At 47.7% G+C, this 18,152-nt stretch overlaps 1 protein-coding gene across 1 annotated transcript; it reads left to right on the top strand.

Annotated features, from left to right (window-relative positions):
• Positions 1 to 13,743: 13,743 nt before the first annotated feature.
• Positions 13,744 to 15,786, top strand: vrtn (vertebrae development associated). The gene has a single exon (XM_078233235.1). The coding sequence runs from the start codon at positions 13,744 to 13,746 to the stop codon at positions 15,784 to 15,786; it is 2,043 nt and encodes a 680-aa protein (XP_078089361.1).
• The last annotated feature ends 2,366 nt before the right edge of the window (positions 15,787 to 18,152 follow it).

The following is an 18,152-nucleotide window of genomic DNA, read 5'->3' as shown; positions in this document are numbered from 1 at the left end:
AGCATTTGGAAGGCAGTGGGATAATCAGACAAAGTCAGCATGGATTTGCAAAAGGAAAATCATGCTTGACGAATCTATTGGAATCCTTTGAGGATTAACGAGTAGAGTTGACCAAGGAAAACCAGTGGATGTGGTTTATTTAGACATTCAGAAGGATTTTGACAAGGTCTCACATAACAGACTACTATGTAAACCTAAAGCACATGGGATTGCAGGAAATGTCTTGAGATGGATAGAAAGCTGGTGAGCAGATAGGAAGCAAAAAGTTGGCATAAATTGATCTTTTTCTGATTGGCAGCCAGTGACTAGTGGGGTTCTGCAGGGATCTGTGCTAGGACCCCAACTGTTCACATTATATATTAATGATTTGGAAGAGTGTGCAGCTTTGGTGTCCTTATCTGAGCAAGTCTTTGCTATAGAGGGAGTACAGCGAAGGTTTACCAGGCTGATTCCAAGGATGGCAGGTCTGTCATATGAGGAGAGACTAAATCAGTTAGGATTATATTCACTGGAGTTCAGAAGAGTGAGAGGGGATCTCATAGAAACTTATAAAATTCTAACAGGGTTAGACAGGGTCGATTCAGAAAGAATGTTCCCAATGGTGGGGGGAGTCCAGAACTAGGGGTCATAGTTTGAAGGGGGTAAACCTTTTAGAACTGAGGTGAGGAGAAACTTCTTCACCCAGAGGGTGGTGAATGTGTGGAATTCACTGCCACAGAAAGTAGTTGAGGCCAAAACATTGTCTGACTTCAAGGAGAAATTAGATATAGCTCTTGGGGCTAAAGGGATCAAGGGATATGGGGGAAAAGAGAATCAAGATATTGAATTTGATGATCAGCCATGATCAAAATGAATGGCGGAGCAGGCCCGAAGGCCTGAATGGCCTACTCCTGCTTCTAGTTTCTATGTTTCTATGAATTATGGTCTTAAACCAAAATTAAATTCCTGGGTGACCTCAAAAGAAAAAAAGGAAGGCTTGCATTTATATAGCACCTTTCATAATCTCAGGACACCGCAAAGTACTTTACAGCCAATGAATTTCTTCTGTGCAGTCACTGTTGTAATGTATGAAATGCGGCAGTCAATTTGCACACAGCAAGATCCCACAAGAGGTAATGAGCGGATAGTTTGTTTTTAAGTGTTGGTTGAGGAATGATTGTTGGCCAGGGCACTTTCCCTAAAGTACAGGACCTGCTCTAGAATCTGGAAATTTTATTTTTTTCTAAATTAAACACATGCAGTAAGAGTGGGACTATGTGCCTTGATCAAACTGCTTGTGCTGTTGGTTCCTGATTCCCAGGCCCCTGATTCTCAGCCTGCTGCCTGTCACCTGGAACTTATCCTCAGCCCTCCCTCTATTCAAGGATGGCAGTATTCAGGATCGCATCTCACCTGGAGGTGGAGAGGGTTGTGCTCAATCCATCATGCAAACCACAGCCTCCCATCCACTGACTCCGTCTACACTTCCCGCTGCCTCGGGAAAAGCAGCCAGCATAATCAAGGACCCCACGCACCCTGGACATTCTCTTTTCCACCTTCTTCCTTCGGGAAAAAGATACAAAAGTCTGAGGTCACTACCAATCGAGTCAAGAACAGCTTCTTCCCTGCTGCTGTCAGACTTGTGAATGGACCTACCTTGCGTTAAGTTGATCTTTCTCTACACCATAGCTATTTGATTTGATTTGATTTGATTTATTATTGTCACATGTATTAACATACAGTGAAAAGTATTGTTTCTTGCGCGCTATACAGACAAAACATACTGTTCATAGAGAAGGAAATGAGAGAGTGCAGAATGTAGTGTTACAGTCATAGCTAGGGTGTAGAGAAAGATCAACTTAATGCGAGGTAAGTCCATTCAAAAGTCTGACAGCAGCAGGGAAGAAGCTGTTCTTGTTCTTGAGTTGGTTGGTACGTGCCCTCAGACTTTTGTATCCTTTTGCCGACGGAAGAAGGTGGAAGAGAGAATATTCAGGGTGCGTGGGATCCTTACTTATGCTGGCTATGATTGGAACACTACATTCTGCACTCTCTCCTTTCCTTCTCTATGAATGGTATGCTTTGTATAGCGCGCAAAAAACAATACATTTCACTGTATACTAATACATGTGACAATAATAAATCAAACCAAATCAAATGGACAGTAACAGCTCCCCTGCAGGTGTATATGGACAGTAGCAGCTTATCTGCAGGTGTATATGCACACGTCCGTGGTAGGGAAGTTGTTGGAGAGGATTCTTAGAGACAGGATGTATGTGCATTTAGAACGGAACAATCTCATTAGTGACAGACAGCATGGTTTTGTAAGAGGGAGGTCGTGCCTTACAAATTTGGTGGAGTTTTTTGAGGAAGTGACAAAAACGGTTGATGAAGGAAGGGCCGTGGATGTCGTCTATATGGATTTCAGTAAGGCATTTGACAAAGTCCCACATGGCAGGTTGGTTAAGAAGGTTAAGGCTCATGGGATACAAGGAGAAGTGGCTAGATGGGTGGAGAACTGGCTTGGCCATAGGAGACAGAGGGTAGTGGTCGAAGGGTCTTTTTCCGGCTGGAGGTCTGTGACCAGTGGTGTTCCGCAGGGCTCTGTACTGGGGCCTCTGCTATTTGTGATATATATAAATGATTTGGAAGAAGGTGTAACTGGTGTAATCAGCAAGTTTGCGGATGACACGAAGATGGCTGGACTTGCGGATAGCGAAGAGCATTGTTGGGCAATACAGCAGGATAGAGATAGGTTGGAAAATTGGGCGGAGAGGTGGCAGATGGAGTTTAATCCGGATAAATGCGAAGTGATGCATTTTGGAAGAAATAATGTAGGGAGGAGTTATACAATAAATGGCAGAGTCATCAGGAGTATAGAAACACAGAGGGACCTAGGTGTGCAAGTCCACAAATCCTTGAAGGTGGCAACACAGGTGGAGAAGGTGGTGAAGAAGGCATATGGTATGCTTGCCTTTATAGGACGGGGTATAGAGTATAAAAGCTGGAGTCTGATGATGCAGCTGTATAGAATGCTGGTTAGGCCACATTTGGAGTACTGCGTCCAGTTCTGGTCGCCGCACTACCAGAAGGACGTGGAGGCGTTAGAGAGAGTGCAGAGAAGGTTTACCAGGATGTTGCCTGGTATGGAGGGTCTTAGCTATGAGGAGAGATTGGGTAAACTGGGGTTGTTCTCCCTGGAAAGACGGAGAATGAGGGGAGATCTAATAGAGGTGTACAAGATTATGAAGGGGATAGATAGGGTGAACAGTGGGAAGCTTTTTCCCAGGTGGGAGGTGACGATCACGAGGGGTCACGGGCTCAAGGTGAGAGGGGCGAAGTTTAACTCAGATATCAGAGGGATGTTTTTTACACAGAGGGTGGTGGGGGCCTGGAATGCGCTGCCAAGTAGGGTGGTGGAGGCAGGCACGCTGACATCGTTTAAGACTTACCTGGATAGTCACATGAGCAGCCTGGGAATGGAGGGATACAAACGATTGGTCTTGTTGGACCAAGGAGCGGCACAGGCTTGGAGGGCCGAAGGGCCTGTTTCCTGTGCTGTACTGTTCTTTGTTAATAGTGCACCTCTAGGTGTATATGAACACTAATATCTCACCTGGAGGTATATATGGACAGTAGCAGCTCCTATGCAGATGTATATGCATATTAATAACTCACCTGTAGGTGTATATGGACAAGAACAGCATATCTGCTGGTGTATATGGACAATAACATCTCACCTGTATGTGTATATGGATAGTAACAGCCCCCCTGTTGGTGTATGTGAATACTGACATTTCACCTGGAAGCGTATATGGGCAGTAACAGCACACCTGGAGGTGTATGTGGACATTAATAGCACACCTGGAGTTGTATATGGACATTAATAGCACACCTGGAAGTGTATATGGGCAGTAATAGCACACCTGGAGGTGTATATTGACAGTAATAGCACACCTGAAGGTATATATGGACAGTAATAGCACACCTGGACATGTATATGGACAGTAATAGCACACCTGGACATGTATATGGACAGTAATAGCACACCTGAAGGCGTATATAGAGAGTTTTGACACCTGCAGCTTTAAAGCAAAATAAATAGCAATTTTTTTTACAGAATATATATAAATATATTTGTAGGAAAAAATTCACCAATTTTATATTAAGGTTTAGTATGTGATATGTTAAGATTTCCGGTGAGCTAAACGATGAGAAACTGGAGTCCATTATCACGAGGGCTTGTTGAAGCTAAACTGACCAAGTTAAGAGAAATTTGGCTAAATATTTGAAGAAAGAAATCTGAAAGAGAAAAACAGAGAAATGGAATGAGTGTGGGTGGTAGAGAGAGGTAATCAGAAGCAGCTCATGTACCAAAGCCTGAACGTGCCGAAATCTTCACCAAAATTAAATTTTGTACAACTTTCAATTCTAAAATCCCTTAAAGGTAACCTGTCCCTCTTAAAGGGCAATTGCAAAGGGCCTTAGAAGGAAGCTGTTTCTGAGTTCTGCAATTGGAGATAATGACAAGGGAAGGTCAGTGTAGAGGGAACTCAGGTTCACAAACATGGCACTAGTAGGCATACTCATTGGGGAGGTGATTGTCACTGGATTAGTAATCTAGGGACCCAGGCTCTGGGGACCTGTGTTCGAATCCCACTATGGCAGATGGTGAAATTTAAATTCAATTAAAAATCTGGAGTCAAAAGTCCAGTGATGACAATGAAACCATTGTTGATCATTCACTAATTCCCTTCAGGGGAGAAAAGGGAATCTGAAATCCTTACCTGGTCTGGCCTACATGTGACTCCAGACTCACAGCAATGTGGTTGGCTCTGTAATGGCTTAGCAAACCACTCAGTTCAAGGGCAATTAGAGATGGGCAATAAATGTTGGTCCAGCTGCCCACATCCATGAATGAATGGGAGGAGAGAGGGCATGTTTTTGTGGCGGCCATCATCAGTTTCAAAGAGAATGGGAGCGGGTGGGCAAGGAGATCAATGAAGGAGTTTGGTATAAAGAACCTAACAGCAGTGTTGGAGAAAGTTCAATGACCTCACACGCATGGTCAAGGTCAGATGAGGATTTCAATGGGTTGGTGTGCAGGAGAACACTGGTGAACATACGTGCACAGCTGCTTGTGGCATGGGCATGCCGGCAGCTCGCCTATGTAAGAATGGCGGGTGGGTGTTGTTCCTCATGTAGCAGTGCCCATGTGAATAACACAGGCCCCGGAAAGGCTGACTAACCTCGCCATCCGACCACTCCTGCAGTAGGTATCCCGTGCTAATCTCTGAGGTTAGTCAGCCTTTCCACCCAGGTGTGGCTGGCAGTTCCGGAGGCTCTCTTTTAATGGTTCGGGGGTGGGAATGGGGGGGCTTCTATCGTGTTGGCACCAGTAGCTTAAGTACCTCTAGCCCCCTCCCCAGGCGAATGAGAGAGCTGGGACAGAACAAGGGAGAGAGAAAAAAACCCACATTGATGACATGATCCCTGGCTAATGCATGGAGCACAATCCTCATTATCACCTACCATTGGAATTGATCTGTCTTCAGACTGACGACTCCTTTTATCCCAAGGTGGGGGGGGGGGGGATTGACTATTTCCTCGTGGGGGTGGGGTTTGACACAGCTCTGATCCCTTTCACATTCCCACATCAGGCTCCAGAATTGGGAATCTTCATTTCTGTCTCAATTTGGTACTGGCCCGGGTTACAGAGAACCGAGAGAAAGAGGGAGAAAGAGACAAGACACAAGTGATTGAGAACCCTATCCGCTTTAAATTTATGCGGGTGCTCATTGACCTGAGGTGAGTGCAAACTATTTACTGATCTCTCTTTCTTCAAAACAAAAATATTTGAGGTTAAGGGTAAGCAACTATCATAAAATTTAAACACTGTGACTGAACAAAGGGGTGAAATGCGGAGTGTTTGGTGTACACTTTGCCTTACGAACCGTTTACAATTGGGCTTTTAAAAAAAAAATCATTATCTACGCTTCCCTTGTTCCGCGGGATCTCAAAAGGGGATGAGTTTGTGGCTCAGGAATGCTTTAACTTGGAGAAAAGTTGTCGATGTGTAACAGGAGTAAGAACACGGTGCATGTGTCCCGGGAGAGTGGAAGCCTCAAGAGTGTTATAGCAAGAAATATTCCACCCATCCAATTGTATTTATTCGCTCAGAACTCGTCCCATACTCCAACCCACTCCCCACCGCCCCAGCCTCAATGTTTTAAAATAATAACTGGATAGATTTCCTTGTTTGTCTTTTGAAAAATAACAAAATGCATGTAATTGTCCCAAGTGTCCAGTTCTTCTTTGAACTCCAAAACCATGATCTGTTCTTGAACTGGGAGATTTCAACGGCTGGGGAGATTTGCAGTTAACTTGTGCGTTTTCTTTTGACTCTTGTTTAAGTTTCCGGAACTCTTGCAGAATGGGAGAGGGGATGAGATAGCCCTATCCTGGGAACTGCAGTTAACACCACCTGGCATTAACACTCTGACTTCCAGCATCCACAGTATCTTTGCTTTTCTGATATTGGCGAGTTTTTACATGTTTTTAAAAGTCTTCCTCTTAATTAAAAAAACATCCCTATCAGCTGCTGGTTAGAAACATGATTTTACATTCGTCTCTCTTGCGGCATTTTAAACAGAAACGATCATAGAATCGAATCACAGAATCCCTACAGTGCAACAAGAGGCCATTTGGCCCATCGAGTCTGCACCTATCACAATCCTTCCCAGGCCCTATCCCCATAACCCCACTTATTTACCCTGCTAACCCCCTGACACTGAGGCACAATTTAGCATAGCCAATCAACCTAACCCGCACATCTTTGGACTGTGGGAGGAAACTGCAACACCCGGAAGAAACCCACGCAGACACGGGGAGAATGTTCAAATTCCACACAGACAATCACACAAGCCAGGAATCAAACCAGGGCCCCTGGCGTTGTGAGGCAGCAGTGCTAACCACTGTGCCGTCCTGGTTTAAAGCTTATTTATTAGTGTCACAAGTAGGCTTACATTAACACTGCAATGAAGTTACTGTGAAAATCCCCTCGTCGCCACACTCCGGCGCCTGTTTGGGTACACTGAGAGAGAATTTAGTGTGGCCAATGCACCTAATCAGCACGTCTTTCAGACTGTGGGAGGAAACCAGAGCACCCGGAGGAAACCCACGCAGACACGCGGAGAACGTGCAGACTCCGCGCCGCAGACAGTGACCCGAGCTGGGAATGGAACCTGGGTCCCTGGTGCTGTGAGGCAACAGCGCTAACCACTGTACCACCATGCTGCCACATTCAATAATTGGGGAGGCTTTGGAAAATGGGGAGAGATGTTAAGTAAGGTTCAGAGAGGGAGTTAACCCTTATGAGAGACATAGCAGAGGATTGATTGTGTGGGTTGGAATGTGGGGCAGGATGGAGCACAAGATGTTAACATTAACCTACATTGTTTAAAAATTCTCGCCCCGAGTGTTTGAATCTCTTCATGGCCTTGGCCCCCCTCCCTATCCTCTTACAGCCCTACAACTAACTCTCTGTGATGTCTGGCTACCCCCTACCTGTATTGCCTCACTGTCATACAGTCATAGAGTGGTACAGCACTGAAAAGATCCTTCGGCTCTTCAGCAGTTAGCCTCCTCTGAAATTCCCTCCCTCCACCTCTCAGTCTCTCCACCTTAAGATGCTCCTTGAAAGTGACGTCTTGGTCAGTTGTGTTAACTAACTTTCTGTCCGATTATTCTCCTATGAAGCACTTTGGACATTTTGCTGTGTTTGAGATACAAGCAATCTGTGGCATTTGGGTATGGGCAAAGGATGATGGCCACTGGGGCTTACAGGACAGCTTATGGGTGGCAGAGATATGGATGTGTTGGCATGTCGAGTGTGCAATTTTGCCTGAGCGTTGGTATGGCTATTTGACTGTAGGGGCATCACAGCTGTACATCAGCCGGTTCTACCATGTTGTGCTGCCAGTGGTACAGTGTAGGAAGGCACAGGATCTACTGACCAACTATTTCAGGGCAAAATAGATGGAAGTGAACAGGACTGCAACTTTTTAATTCCCCTTTTCTAGATGACTGCAATGTACAATAAACGGTCAATTTTGACTCAACCAGGAGTCGCCGCTGCCTATAGTCTGATTGGGATTGGAATGAGGTTGGAGCTTAATTTCTGGGCGCGCGTATCAGAGAAACCTGGCACAAAATGGGGAAGAAATCTCCCGCCCTAGTCCGAGTAGGGCTATTGCTCCAAATTGCAGCGATAAATAGACAATGTGTAGACCAACATCAGAAACCAGTCCAAACAATTTTATATTTTTAGACAGCGTCAACTCTTATACACATATAGGTGGTGGCACAGTGGTTAGCAATCTTGCCTCACAGCACCGGGGTCAAGGGTTCGATTCCAGCCTTGGGTGACTATGTGAAATTCGCACGTTCTCCCCGTGGGTTTCCTCCGGGCGCTCCGGTTTCCTCCCACAGTCCAAAGATATGCAGGTTAGGTGGATTGGCTATGGTAAATTGCCCCTTAGTGTCCCAAGATGTACAAATTAGGTGAATTGGCCATGCTAAATTGCCCCTTAGAGTCTCAAGATGTACAAATTAGGTGAATTGGCCATGGTAAATTGCCCTTAGTGTCCCAAGATGTACAAATGAGGTGAATTGGCCATGCTAAATTGCCCCTTAGAGTCTCAAGATGTGCAAGTTAGGTGGATTGGCATGCTAAATTGCCCCTAAGAGTCCCAAGATGTGCAGGTTAGGAGGAGATGTGTGGGGTTATGGAGATTGGGGGAGGGGGGGAGGTGGGATGCTCTTTCGGAGAGTCAGTGCAGGCTCAATGGGCTGAATGGCCTCCTTCTGCACTGTAGGGTTTTACGATATGTGTGAGGGAGGATTATTTCCTCTCCCCATCTCACTTGAAGGTGGTGATTCACTTTGAATTTGTGTTCTCACTGTCGAGCATCTACCCAAATATCTGATCCTCATAACATCGGACAGAGAGAAGTTGCTTTTTTTTCTCTCCAGCATCGTCCTGTCCAAATGAATCTGTCAGATTTACTTCTAAGCTGCCACTGGCTGCACAGGATCTGTATATTGGCTGTGCTACTGAACGTTAATACAAGGAACTTGAATTAGCAGACTGATACAAAGGGACCTTAAATTAGCAGACTGCAGAGCAATAGCTTTGTAAGTGTCTGTTCTTATCTGGAAATGTCTACAGGCTGGGATCTTTTGTTTAGTTGGGGTGTAAAAGCCTGGAATAGATAGTGATTCACGGTGGCACATTAGTTAGCATTGCTGCCTCACAGCATCAGGGACCCGGGTTCAATTCCCGGCTTGGGTCACTGTCTGTGTGGAATCTGCACGTTCTCCCTGTGTCAGCGTGCGATTCCTCCGGGGGCTCCGGTTTCCTCCCACAGTCCAAAAGATATGCTAGTTCGATGCATTGGCCGTGCTAAATTTTCCCTCAGTGTACCCAAACAGGTGCCGGAGTGTGGCGACTCGGGGATTTTCACAGTAACTTCATTGCAGTGTTAATGTAAGCCTACTAGTGACACTAATAAATAAACTTAAACTCAGGATGGGAATAATGTGGAGATGTCGGCGTTGGACTGGGGTAGTCTCACAACGTCAGGTTAAAGTCCAACAGAATTATTTGATATCACGAGCTTTTGGAGCACTGCTTCTTCACCTCCCACTCACCTGATGAAGGTTGGGAATGTTTGCTGGTGTGGAATCACCTGAGGGGGCAAGATGGGGTCTCAGTTAAACACAGAAGCCAGCAACCCTAATAACATAAAGAGACGTTTAGTCAAAACCCCTTAAAGGGCGGCAATAACCCAACTGTAATGAAGATGAAGACTGATACTTTTTGGCACAGAGGATGCGTCTTTTGATGGAATGCCTCTGGAGGTTTTGTTTCTTGTTGTTGAGTTTCTCACTGAGACATGGGGCAGCCAGCTGGCTTTTGGGAGGATTGGAAATAAAGTCAGTCCATTTGCTTTGAAACTCTCAGTTCTCATCTTCGATTTTTCTCTCCTTCGCAGCCATTCCAACCCCTCTAATAACGCCGATTTCTTTCAAATTAGACACCCAGGCTAATCAGTTTTAAGAAACCGGGGCGGCACGGCGGCACAGTGGTTAGCACTGCTGCCTCACAGCGCCAGGGACCTGGGTTCGAATCCCAGCTTGGGTCACTGTCTGTGTGGAGTCTGCACGTTCTCCCCATGTCTGCGCGGGTTTCCTCCAGGTGCTCCGGTTTCCTCCCACAGTCTGAAAGATGTGCAACCCAGGTGGATTGGCCATGGTAAATTGCCCCTTAGTGTCAGGGGGACTAGCTAGGGTAAATGCATGGGGTTATGGGGATGGGGTCTGGTTGGGATTGTGGTCGGTGCAGACTCGATGGGCCAAGTGGCCTCCTTCTGCACTGTAGGATTCTATGATTCTACGAAAATGTCTAACCTGACCTTGGCACACAGATGATGCAAACTTGTAATAAATTCAAATCATTTTTCTAACAAATCAACTTCAAGATAAGGACCACAGTTAGTTCCTTTGTTGGTGTGTTTTTTATTCATTCATGGCCTGTGGGTTTGGTTAGCTGGACCACTCCAGTGCGGCAGTGAGGGGAGTACTGCACTGTGGGAGGTGCCACCTTTCAGGTGAGACATGAGCCAAGACCCTGTCTGCCATCCCTCCCTCCCCCAGATTAGATTTAAAAGATCCTATTGCAGTATTGCAGAAGGAGAACAGTGGAGTCACATCTAGTGTCCCTGGTAATGTTTAACTTTGGGGTAAGATCATTGAAGATAAACGATCGGGGCATTGTGGCAGTTCTGTAAGCGATGACAGTGGCTACGTTATTGAATTAATAATCCACAGGTAATAACAACAAAAACTGCTGGAAATATTCAGGAACTCGGCAACATCTGAGGAGTGAGAGAAACAGTTATTGGGTGGGATTTTGTGGTTACTCCCCATGGTGTATTTTCTGATGATGGACGTGGCCCCCACCACTGGCCGGCAGGCCGATTTCCGTGGGGTTTTGTGTGTCCTGCACCCCCCAGTTGGCAGGGATCACGTCTCAGGAAATGCAACCGGCGGGACTGGAAGATTCCGCCGGCGGGAAGGGCTGGAAAATTCCGGCCAATATTTCAGGTCGATGACTTTGCCAGAACTTTCGGCATCTGTCACGGTACGCTCTTGGATGACTAATCCAGAGATAATGGCCAGAGTTCTCCAAGTTCGCCCATGGCTGGGATTTTCCAGTCCTGCTGCAGTGAATAGAGTTTTGGCTGCACACCGAATTCTCCGTTCTCGTTGGCAGCAGGCGGGGGGACAGGGTGAACGAGACTGGAGAATCTCAGGGCGGCAGAGTAGCACAGTGGTTAGCACTGCTGCTTCACAGCTCCAGGGGCTGGGTTCGATTCCCGGCTTGGGTCACTGTCTATGTGGAGTTTGCACATTCTCCTCGTGTCTGCGTGGATTTCCTCCGGGTGCTCCGGTTTCCTCCCACAGTCCAAAGATGTGCGGGTTAGGTTGATTGGCCATGCTAAAAATTGCCCTTAGTGTCCTGAGATGCGTAGGTTAGAGGGATTAGTGGGTAAAATATGTAGGGATATGGGGATAGGGCCTGGGTGGGATTGTGGTCGGTGCAGACTCGATGGGCCGAATGGCCTCTTCCTGTACTGTAGGGTTTCTATGATTTCTATGAATCTCAGCCAGTGAAATTTCTCGCTTGGAAATAAACAGCATATAAATTGAAATACTGTAACAAACGTGTACATATCCGGCTGAAGTGACTTGCAAAACAAAATAATTGGGGGTGGCACAGTGGTTAGCACTGCACCCTCACAGCGCCAGGGATCTGGGTTCGATTCCCGGCTTGGGTGACTGTCTGTGCGGAGTCTGCACATTCTCCCCGTGTCTGAAGACTGTGGAGGAACAGAGAGATCTTGGGGTCCATAACCACAGATCTCTGAAGGTTGCCACTCAAGTGGATAGAGCTGTGAAGAAGGCCTATAGTGTGTTAGCTTTTATTCCACATAGCTCCACATCTTAGCTTTTATTAACAGGGGGTTGGAGTTTAAGAGCCGTGGGGTTATGCTGGAACTGTACAGGACCTTGGTGAGACCACATTTGGAATATTGTGTGCAGTTCTGGTCACCTCACTATAAGAAGGATGTGGAAGCTCTGGAAAGAGTGCAAAGGAGATTTACCAGGATGCTGCCTGGTTTGGAGGGTAGGTCTTATGAGGAAAGGTTGAGGGAGCTAGGGCTGTTCTCTCTGGAGTGGAGGAGGTTGAGGGGAGGCTTAATAGAGGTTTATAAAATGATGAAGGGGATAGATAGAGTGAACGTTCAAAGACTATTTCCTCTGGTGGATGGAGCTATTACAAGGGGGCATAACTATAGAGTTCATGGTGGGAGATATAGGAAGGATGTCTGAGGTAGGTTCTTCACGCAGAGAGTGGTTGGGGTGTGGAATGGACTGCCTGCAGTGATAGTGGAGTCAGACACTTTAAGAACATTTAAGCGGTTATTGGATAGGCACATGGAGCACACCAGGATGATAGGGAGTGGGATAGCTTGATCTTGGTTTCAGATAAAGCTTGGCACAACATCGTGGGCCGAAGGGCCTGTTCTGTGCTGTACTGTTCTATGTTCTATGTCTGCGTGGGTTCCCTCCGGGTGCTCCAGTTTCCTCCCACAGTCCAAAGATATGTGGGTTAGGTTGATTGGCCATGATAAATTGACCCTAGTGTCAGGGGGATTAGTAGGGTAAATATGTGGGGTTACGGAAATAGGGCCTGGGTGAGATTGTGGTTGGTACAGACTTGATGGGCCGAATGGCCTCCTTCTGTACTGTGGGAATTCAATGATTCTATTTTATGAAATCACTAAATATAAAAGAAATGCTGTGATTTAGGATCTTTCTCAACAGAAAAAAACATCATGTGTAAGTTTATGTATACCTTCCTAAATGCCTACATTCACAAATCAAATACCCGTTAAAATAAAAGTTACAACATACAGTAAACTTAAAGATAAAAGAAAAGCTTCCACACACCAGCTGCCTGCTTTTGGGTTGACTGGGCTCCCACCTAGTGGCAGAAGTTGGTTGATGCAGGGAGTGGCTAAGTTGGGAGCTCATAGAATCACAGAATCCCTACAGTGCAGAAGGAGGCCATGCGACCCATCCTGTCTGCATTGACTCTCTGACAGTGTCTTACCCAGGCCCTCTCCCCCGTACTATCCCCTGTAACCCCGCACATTTACCATGGCTAATCCATCTAACCTACACATCTTGGGACACGAAGGGGCAATTTAGCGTGGCTAATCCACCTAACCTAACATTAGCACTGCTGCCTCACAGCACCGGGGACCTGGGTTCGATTCCCGGCTTGGGTCACTGTGTGTGCAGAGTCTGCACATTCTTTTCCGTGTCTGCGTGGGTTTCCTCCGGGTGCTCCGGTTTCCTCCCACAGTCCGAAAGACGTGCTGGTTAAGTGCATTGGCCATGCTAAATTCTCCCTCAGTGTTACCCGAACAGGCACCAGAGTGTGGCAACTAGGGGATTTTCACAGTAACTTCATTGCAGTGTTGATGTAAGCCTTTATAATGCCAAGTTCACCTTGGGATAATCCACAGGAATAACATTACAGTCACAACATTGAGCGAATGTGAAGTCTGGATTTTATGAATGAGAAATGAATTCTGTTTTTATTTCCCACCCACTCCCACTCCTGCCACAGGAATGCCTCAAAGGACTGAATTAATAGAAGCGTTACGCTGTAAACTGCAGGAAGCCACTGAGTGCATCGAGTTTGATTTCCTCCGAGCTGTGACGGTCAATGTGGACAAGCTGCTGTCCAGCATGCCCGTCCCCCTGGTCTCCCGGAGAACCTTCTCCGCGGAAACAGAAGTGGACGCCAAGGCTCGAGGCCTCTACCCCGAGGATGCCCCGGGGGACATGGTCCCGGTGGCCTGCCAGGGGGAGGGAAACCACCTGTTTGAGGCGGCCAGCATGCTGCTGGTGGGGGACGGCAGCCTCAGCACCGAGCTGCAGCTGAGGACCATGGTGGAGATGTTTCTCCACAAGCAGTATTACCTGAAGGGGATGATCGACTCCAAGGTGATGCTGCAGGCCGCACGGTACTCCCTGTGCACCGAGGAGTCGGCCCTGAAGATGAACCTGCCCATGGACATCCTGGAAGCCATCTTCGACGCGGATGTCAAGGCGACCTGCTTCCCGGGCACCTTCACCAACATGTGGCATGTCTATGCCCTGGCGTCTGTGTTGCAGAGCAACATCTACTCCATCTACCCCATGAGCAATCTGAAGATCCGCCCATACTTCAATCGAATGATTCGACCCAGAACCCGCTCGCCAGCCGTGGAGCTGCAGACCCTGCACATCATGTGGACGGGCGAGCAGATTTCCCAGGCCGTCTTTAAGCCCCAGTACTTTGCGCCCGTTGTTCCCGTCCACGACCTCCGGTGCCAGGGGTTAGAGGGCGCTGAGTCCCTCCTGCCCCTGAGGACCCTGGAACTCCTGAACACGGACCCGGACATCTCCTACTCGGTGCTCCGGGAGAAATACAGCATCACCAAGAGCACCTTTTACCGCTGGAAAAAGCAGAGCCACGAGCACCGGCAGAAAGCGGCCACCCGGTACGAGGCCAAACACTACCTGCAGGAGTCCTTCGCCGGCGGCAACGTCCTCCCCTTGCAGCAGTTCCGAAGCCGCTTCCCTGAGATCTCCCGCTCCACCTACTACGCCTGGAAACACGAGATGCTGATGGCGGGCGGCGGGGCGGAGGGGCGCCGACCCGCGGGGGAGCAGGAGTCCGACCTGAGTGGGCGGCTGAGGGGCGACAGCTCTTCCCCGCCGCCGGGGGTCCCCAAGAACAAGAGCGCCGACCTTTCCAAAGCGGCCGGCGGCAGTGGCGGGTTCAAACCTTTCAATAGTCAGCGATCACCCTCAAAGCAACACGCTAAAGACTTCCTCCGGGAGTGCGTCCTCCTCAACATGTGTCCCCCTTACAAGAGCTTCAGGAAAAGTTATCCCTGGATTTCCCGATCCAGCTATTACAACTGGAGGAGAGAGGCGATGAACCATGCCGGGATTCGAGTCCACCCGGCCCATTCTGGGTTCGGCAACCTGAGGGCGGCTAACTCTGAGGCCGGTGCGGCCAACGCCGTCCCTGATGCAGTGCGTCAGCTAGCACCTCGTGGCAGGACAAGAAATAGCTGGTGGGGCCCCAGTGCTTTCCTCCGTGGTAGGGCCACCTCCTCCTACCCGCAGAGGGTGAAACTCGAGGAAGCCAAGAGGCAAGCCCAGAGGTGGCAGATTCCCCTGTCCACCTTCCGCGTGAGGTACCCGTCTATCCCCACCACAACCTTCCTGAGGTGGAAATGTTCAGCTGCCTCCAGCAGGGCGAGGGTGAAGGTGAGGAAGCTGCGTCAAGCCGAGATCCCGGTCAAACGGCGAGAGCGAGTCAGATGGGAAGAGGCACGGTCGGACAAGGCATCCTTCAGCCCCAGTGGCGCGGTAGTGTTGGACTGTACAACCTCCAGGGAGCGCGCTGGGCAGTCACTGGCCGCAGGCACTTTACCCGGAGCCTCCTCCAAAACCAAGGCCAAGCTTTTCCTTCAACACCGATACATGTCGAAGAACTTTCCGACGTTTCGAGAGTTCAGTGGCTATTTCCCTCAGACCCCCCGTTCCACCTATTACATGTGGAAGCGAGCTCTGTGTAATGGGATGATGCTCATGGATTGTGGAGCAGGAGACTGAGAGCCAAAGGTCAAACCCAAACTGCCAGCTGGGAATGGACAATCAACCGCACAACCGACTAGCGATGTCGACGGGAGATTCCCTCACGTTTGTGTACAGTTCTCTTTTTAGAAGAACATAAGAACTAGGAGCAGGAGTAGGCCATCTGGCCCCTCGAGCCTACTCCGCCAATCAATAAGATCATGGCTGATCTTTTCGTGGACTCAGCTCCACTTACCCGCCCGCTCACCCATAACCCTTAATTCCTTTACTGTTCAAAAATTTATCTAACCTTGCCTTAAAAACATTCAATGTGGTAGCCTCAACTGTTTCACCGGGCAGGGAATTCCACAGATTCACAACCCTTTGTGTGAAGAAGTTCCTCCTCAACTTAGTCCTAAATCTGCTCCCCCTTATTCTGAGGTCAAGCCACCTAGTTCTAGTTTCAGCTGCCAGTGGAAACAACTACCCTGCTTCTATCTTATTTATTCCCTTCATAATCTTAAATGTTTCTATAAGATCTCCCCTCATTCTTCTGAATTCCAATGAGTTTAGCCCCAGTCTACTCAGTCTCTCCTCATAAGCCAACCCTCTCAACTCCGGAATCAACCTAGTAAATCTCCTCCGTACCCCCTCCAGTGCCAGTATATCTTTTCTTTAAGACTTGGTTGTGCTTAAACTGCTGAATTCTCACAATTAAGATTTTCACTGCATTCCCAACTTATTTCCTTGCGGGATTTCCTCTTAATCACAAAATAATGTTGGAATTACATGCAGTTGAGTGTTGAGGATTTAAGCTGGCATGTTTAACTGGCAATGGGCTTGTATCGGAGCTTCATGGTTAGAACATGATGCGCGATATAACTCACGAGGCTAGAGATGCTCGAGGAAATAAAGGCTTTTATTGACTACTACAATAGAGCTACCATATATAATACACGATCCCAGACTGAAGGGTCCCAGACAGAGCAGTGACCTTTATACCTCTCCCAGGAGGCGGAGCCCGACTGGGATGTACCATAATAACTATATTACAGGTAGAACAGCCCAACCCTAACCCCAACAGTAACATGTAGAACAGCCCAACCCTAACCCCAACAGTAACATATATACAGACTCATAGTACTGGCCAGACCCTGGCTCAGTACTACCTGGTGGGAACCAACGATGGTTCACCACAGAACACGAGAACATTATAGCAGTAGGAGTAGTCCATTCAGCCCATAGAGCTCCTTCTGCCATTCGATGACATCATGGCTGATCTATCACGCCTCTACTATCTCTGTATCCATTGGTGTTTTTAAGATGTAGAAATCTTATCGATCTCAGTCCAGAACACACTCAATGACTGAGTTTGCCCAGCTCCCTGAGGCAGAGAATTCCAAAGATTCAGCACCATCTTAGTGGACAAGTTCCTCCTCATCTCAGTCCTAAACGGTCCCTTCCTTATTCTGAGACTGTTGTCCCCAAGTTCGAGACTCACCAGCTAGGGGGAACATCCTTCTGCAATTTTCCCTGCCCAGCCCTGTAAGAATTTTGTACATTTGAATGAGATCACCTCTCATTCTTCTAAACCCCAGAGAATGAAGGTCCATTGTATCTAACCTTTCCTCGTACGACAATCCCTCCAACCCAGGAATCAGTGTGATGATCTTTCATTGCATTCCCCCTGTGGCAATAATATCTTTCTTTGGGAAAGGAGAACAAAACTGCACACAATACTCCAGATGTTTTCTCTCCAAGCTTCTATACAATCGCAACAAGATATCTTCACTCAAAGGTTAGCACTCCATTTACCTTCTTGATTCCTTGCTGTACCTGCCTTCCAGAGACTTATGAACAAGGACATCCAAGTCCTTTTGAAGTTCAACATTTCCCAATCTCTCACTATTTAAGAAGTGCTCTGGATCTCTGTTTCTCTTACCAAATTGGATAATATCACCTTTTTCCACATTCTATTCACCTGCCAAATTTCTGCCCACTCATTTAGCCTCTACAAATCCCCCTGAAGCGTCTTTGCATCTCCTCACAACTCACACTTCCACCTAGTTTTGTGCCATCTGGAAATATTGGATGGGATTTCCCGCCCCGAAACCAGAAAATCCCGCCCGAGGTCAGCGGACCTTTCCCTGGCTTGCCCCTCGCCCGCTCTGATTCCCGTGGCGCGCAGAACGGGAAGATTTGCCCCTTTGCATTTGATCCCCATATTCAGATCATTGATATAGATTATGAATGGGTGGGGCCCATGCGCTGATTCGAGCAACACCCAACTAGACACAACCTGCCAACCTGAAAATGACCCATTTATTCTGACTCTCCGCTTTCTGTCCGTTAACCAATTCTCAATCCATGCCAGTCTCATGCGCTCTCATTTCATTTACTAACTT

Source organism: Mustelus asterias, chromosome 18 (genome assembly GCF_964213995.1).
Source record: "Mustelus asterias chromosome 18, sMusAst1.hap1.1, whole genome shotgun sequence".
Classification (NCBI taxonomy): Eukaryota; Metazoa; Chordata; class Chondrichthyes; order Carcharhiniformes; family Triakidae; genus Mustelus; species Mustelus asterias.
The sequence above is the reverse complement of the archived record's forward strand: the minus strand, read 5'-3'. Positions and strand labels throughout refer to the sequence as shown.

What these genes read in the sequence shown, in the direction of transcription:
- vrtn (XM_078233235.1), top strand. Translation starts at nt 13,744, where the DNA reads ATGCCTCAAAGGACTGAATTAATAGAAGCGTTACGCTGTAAACTGCAG.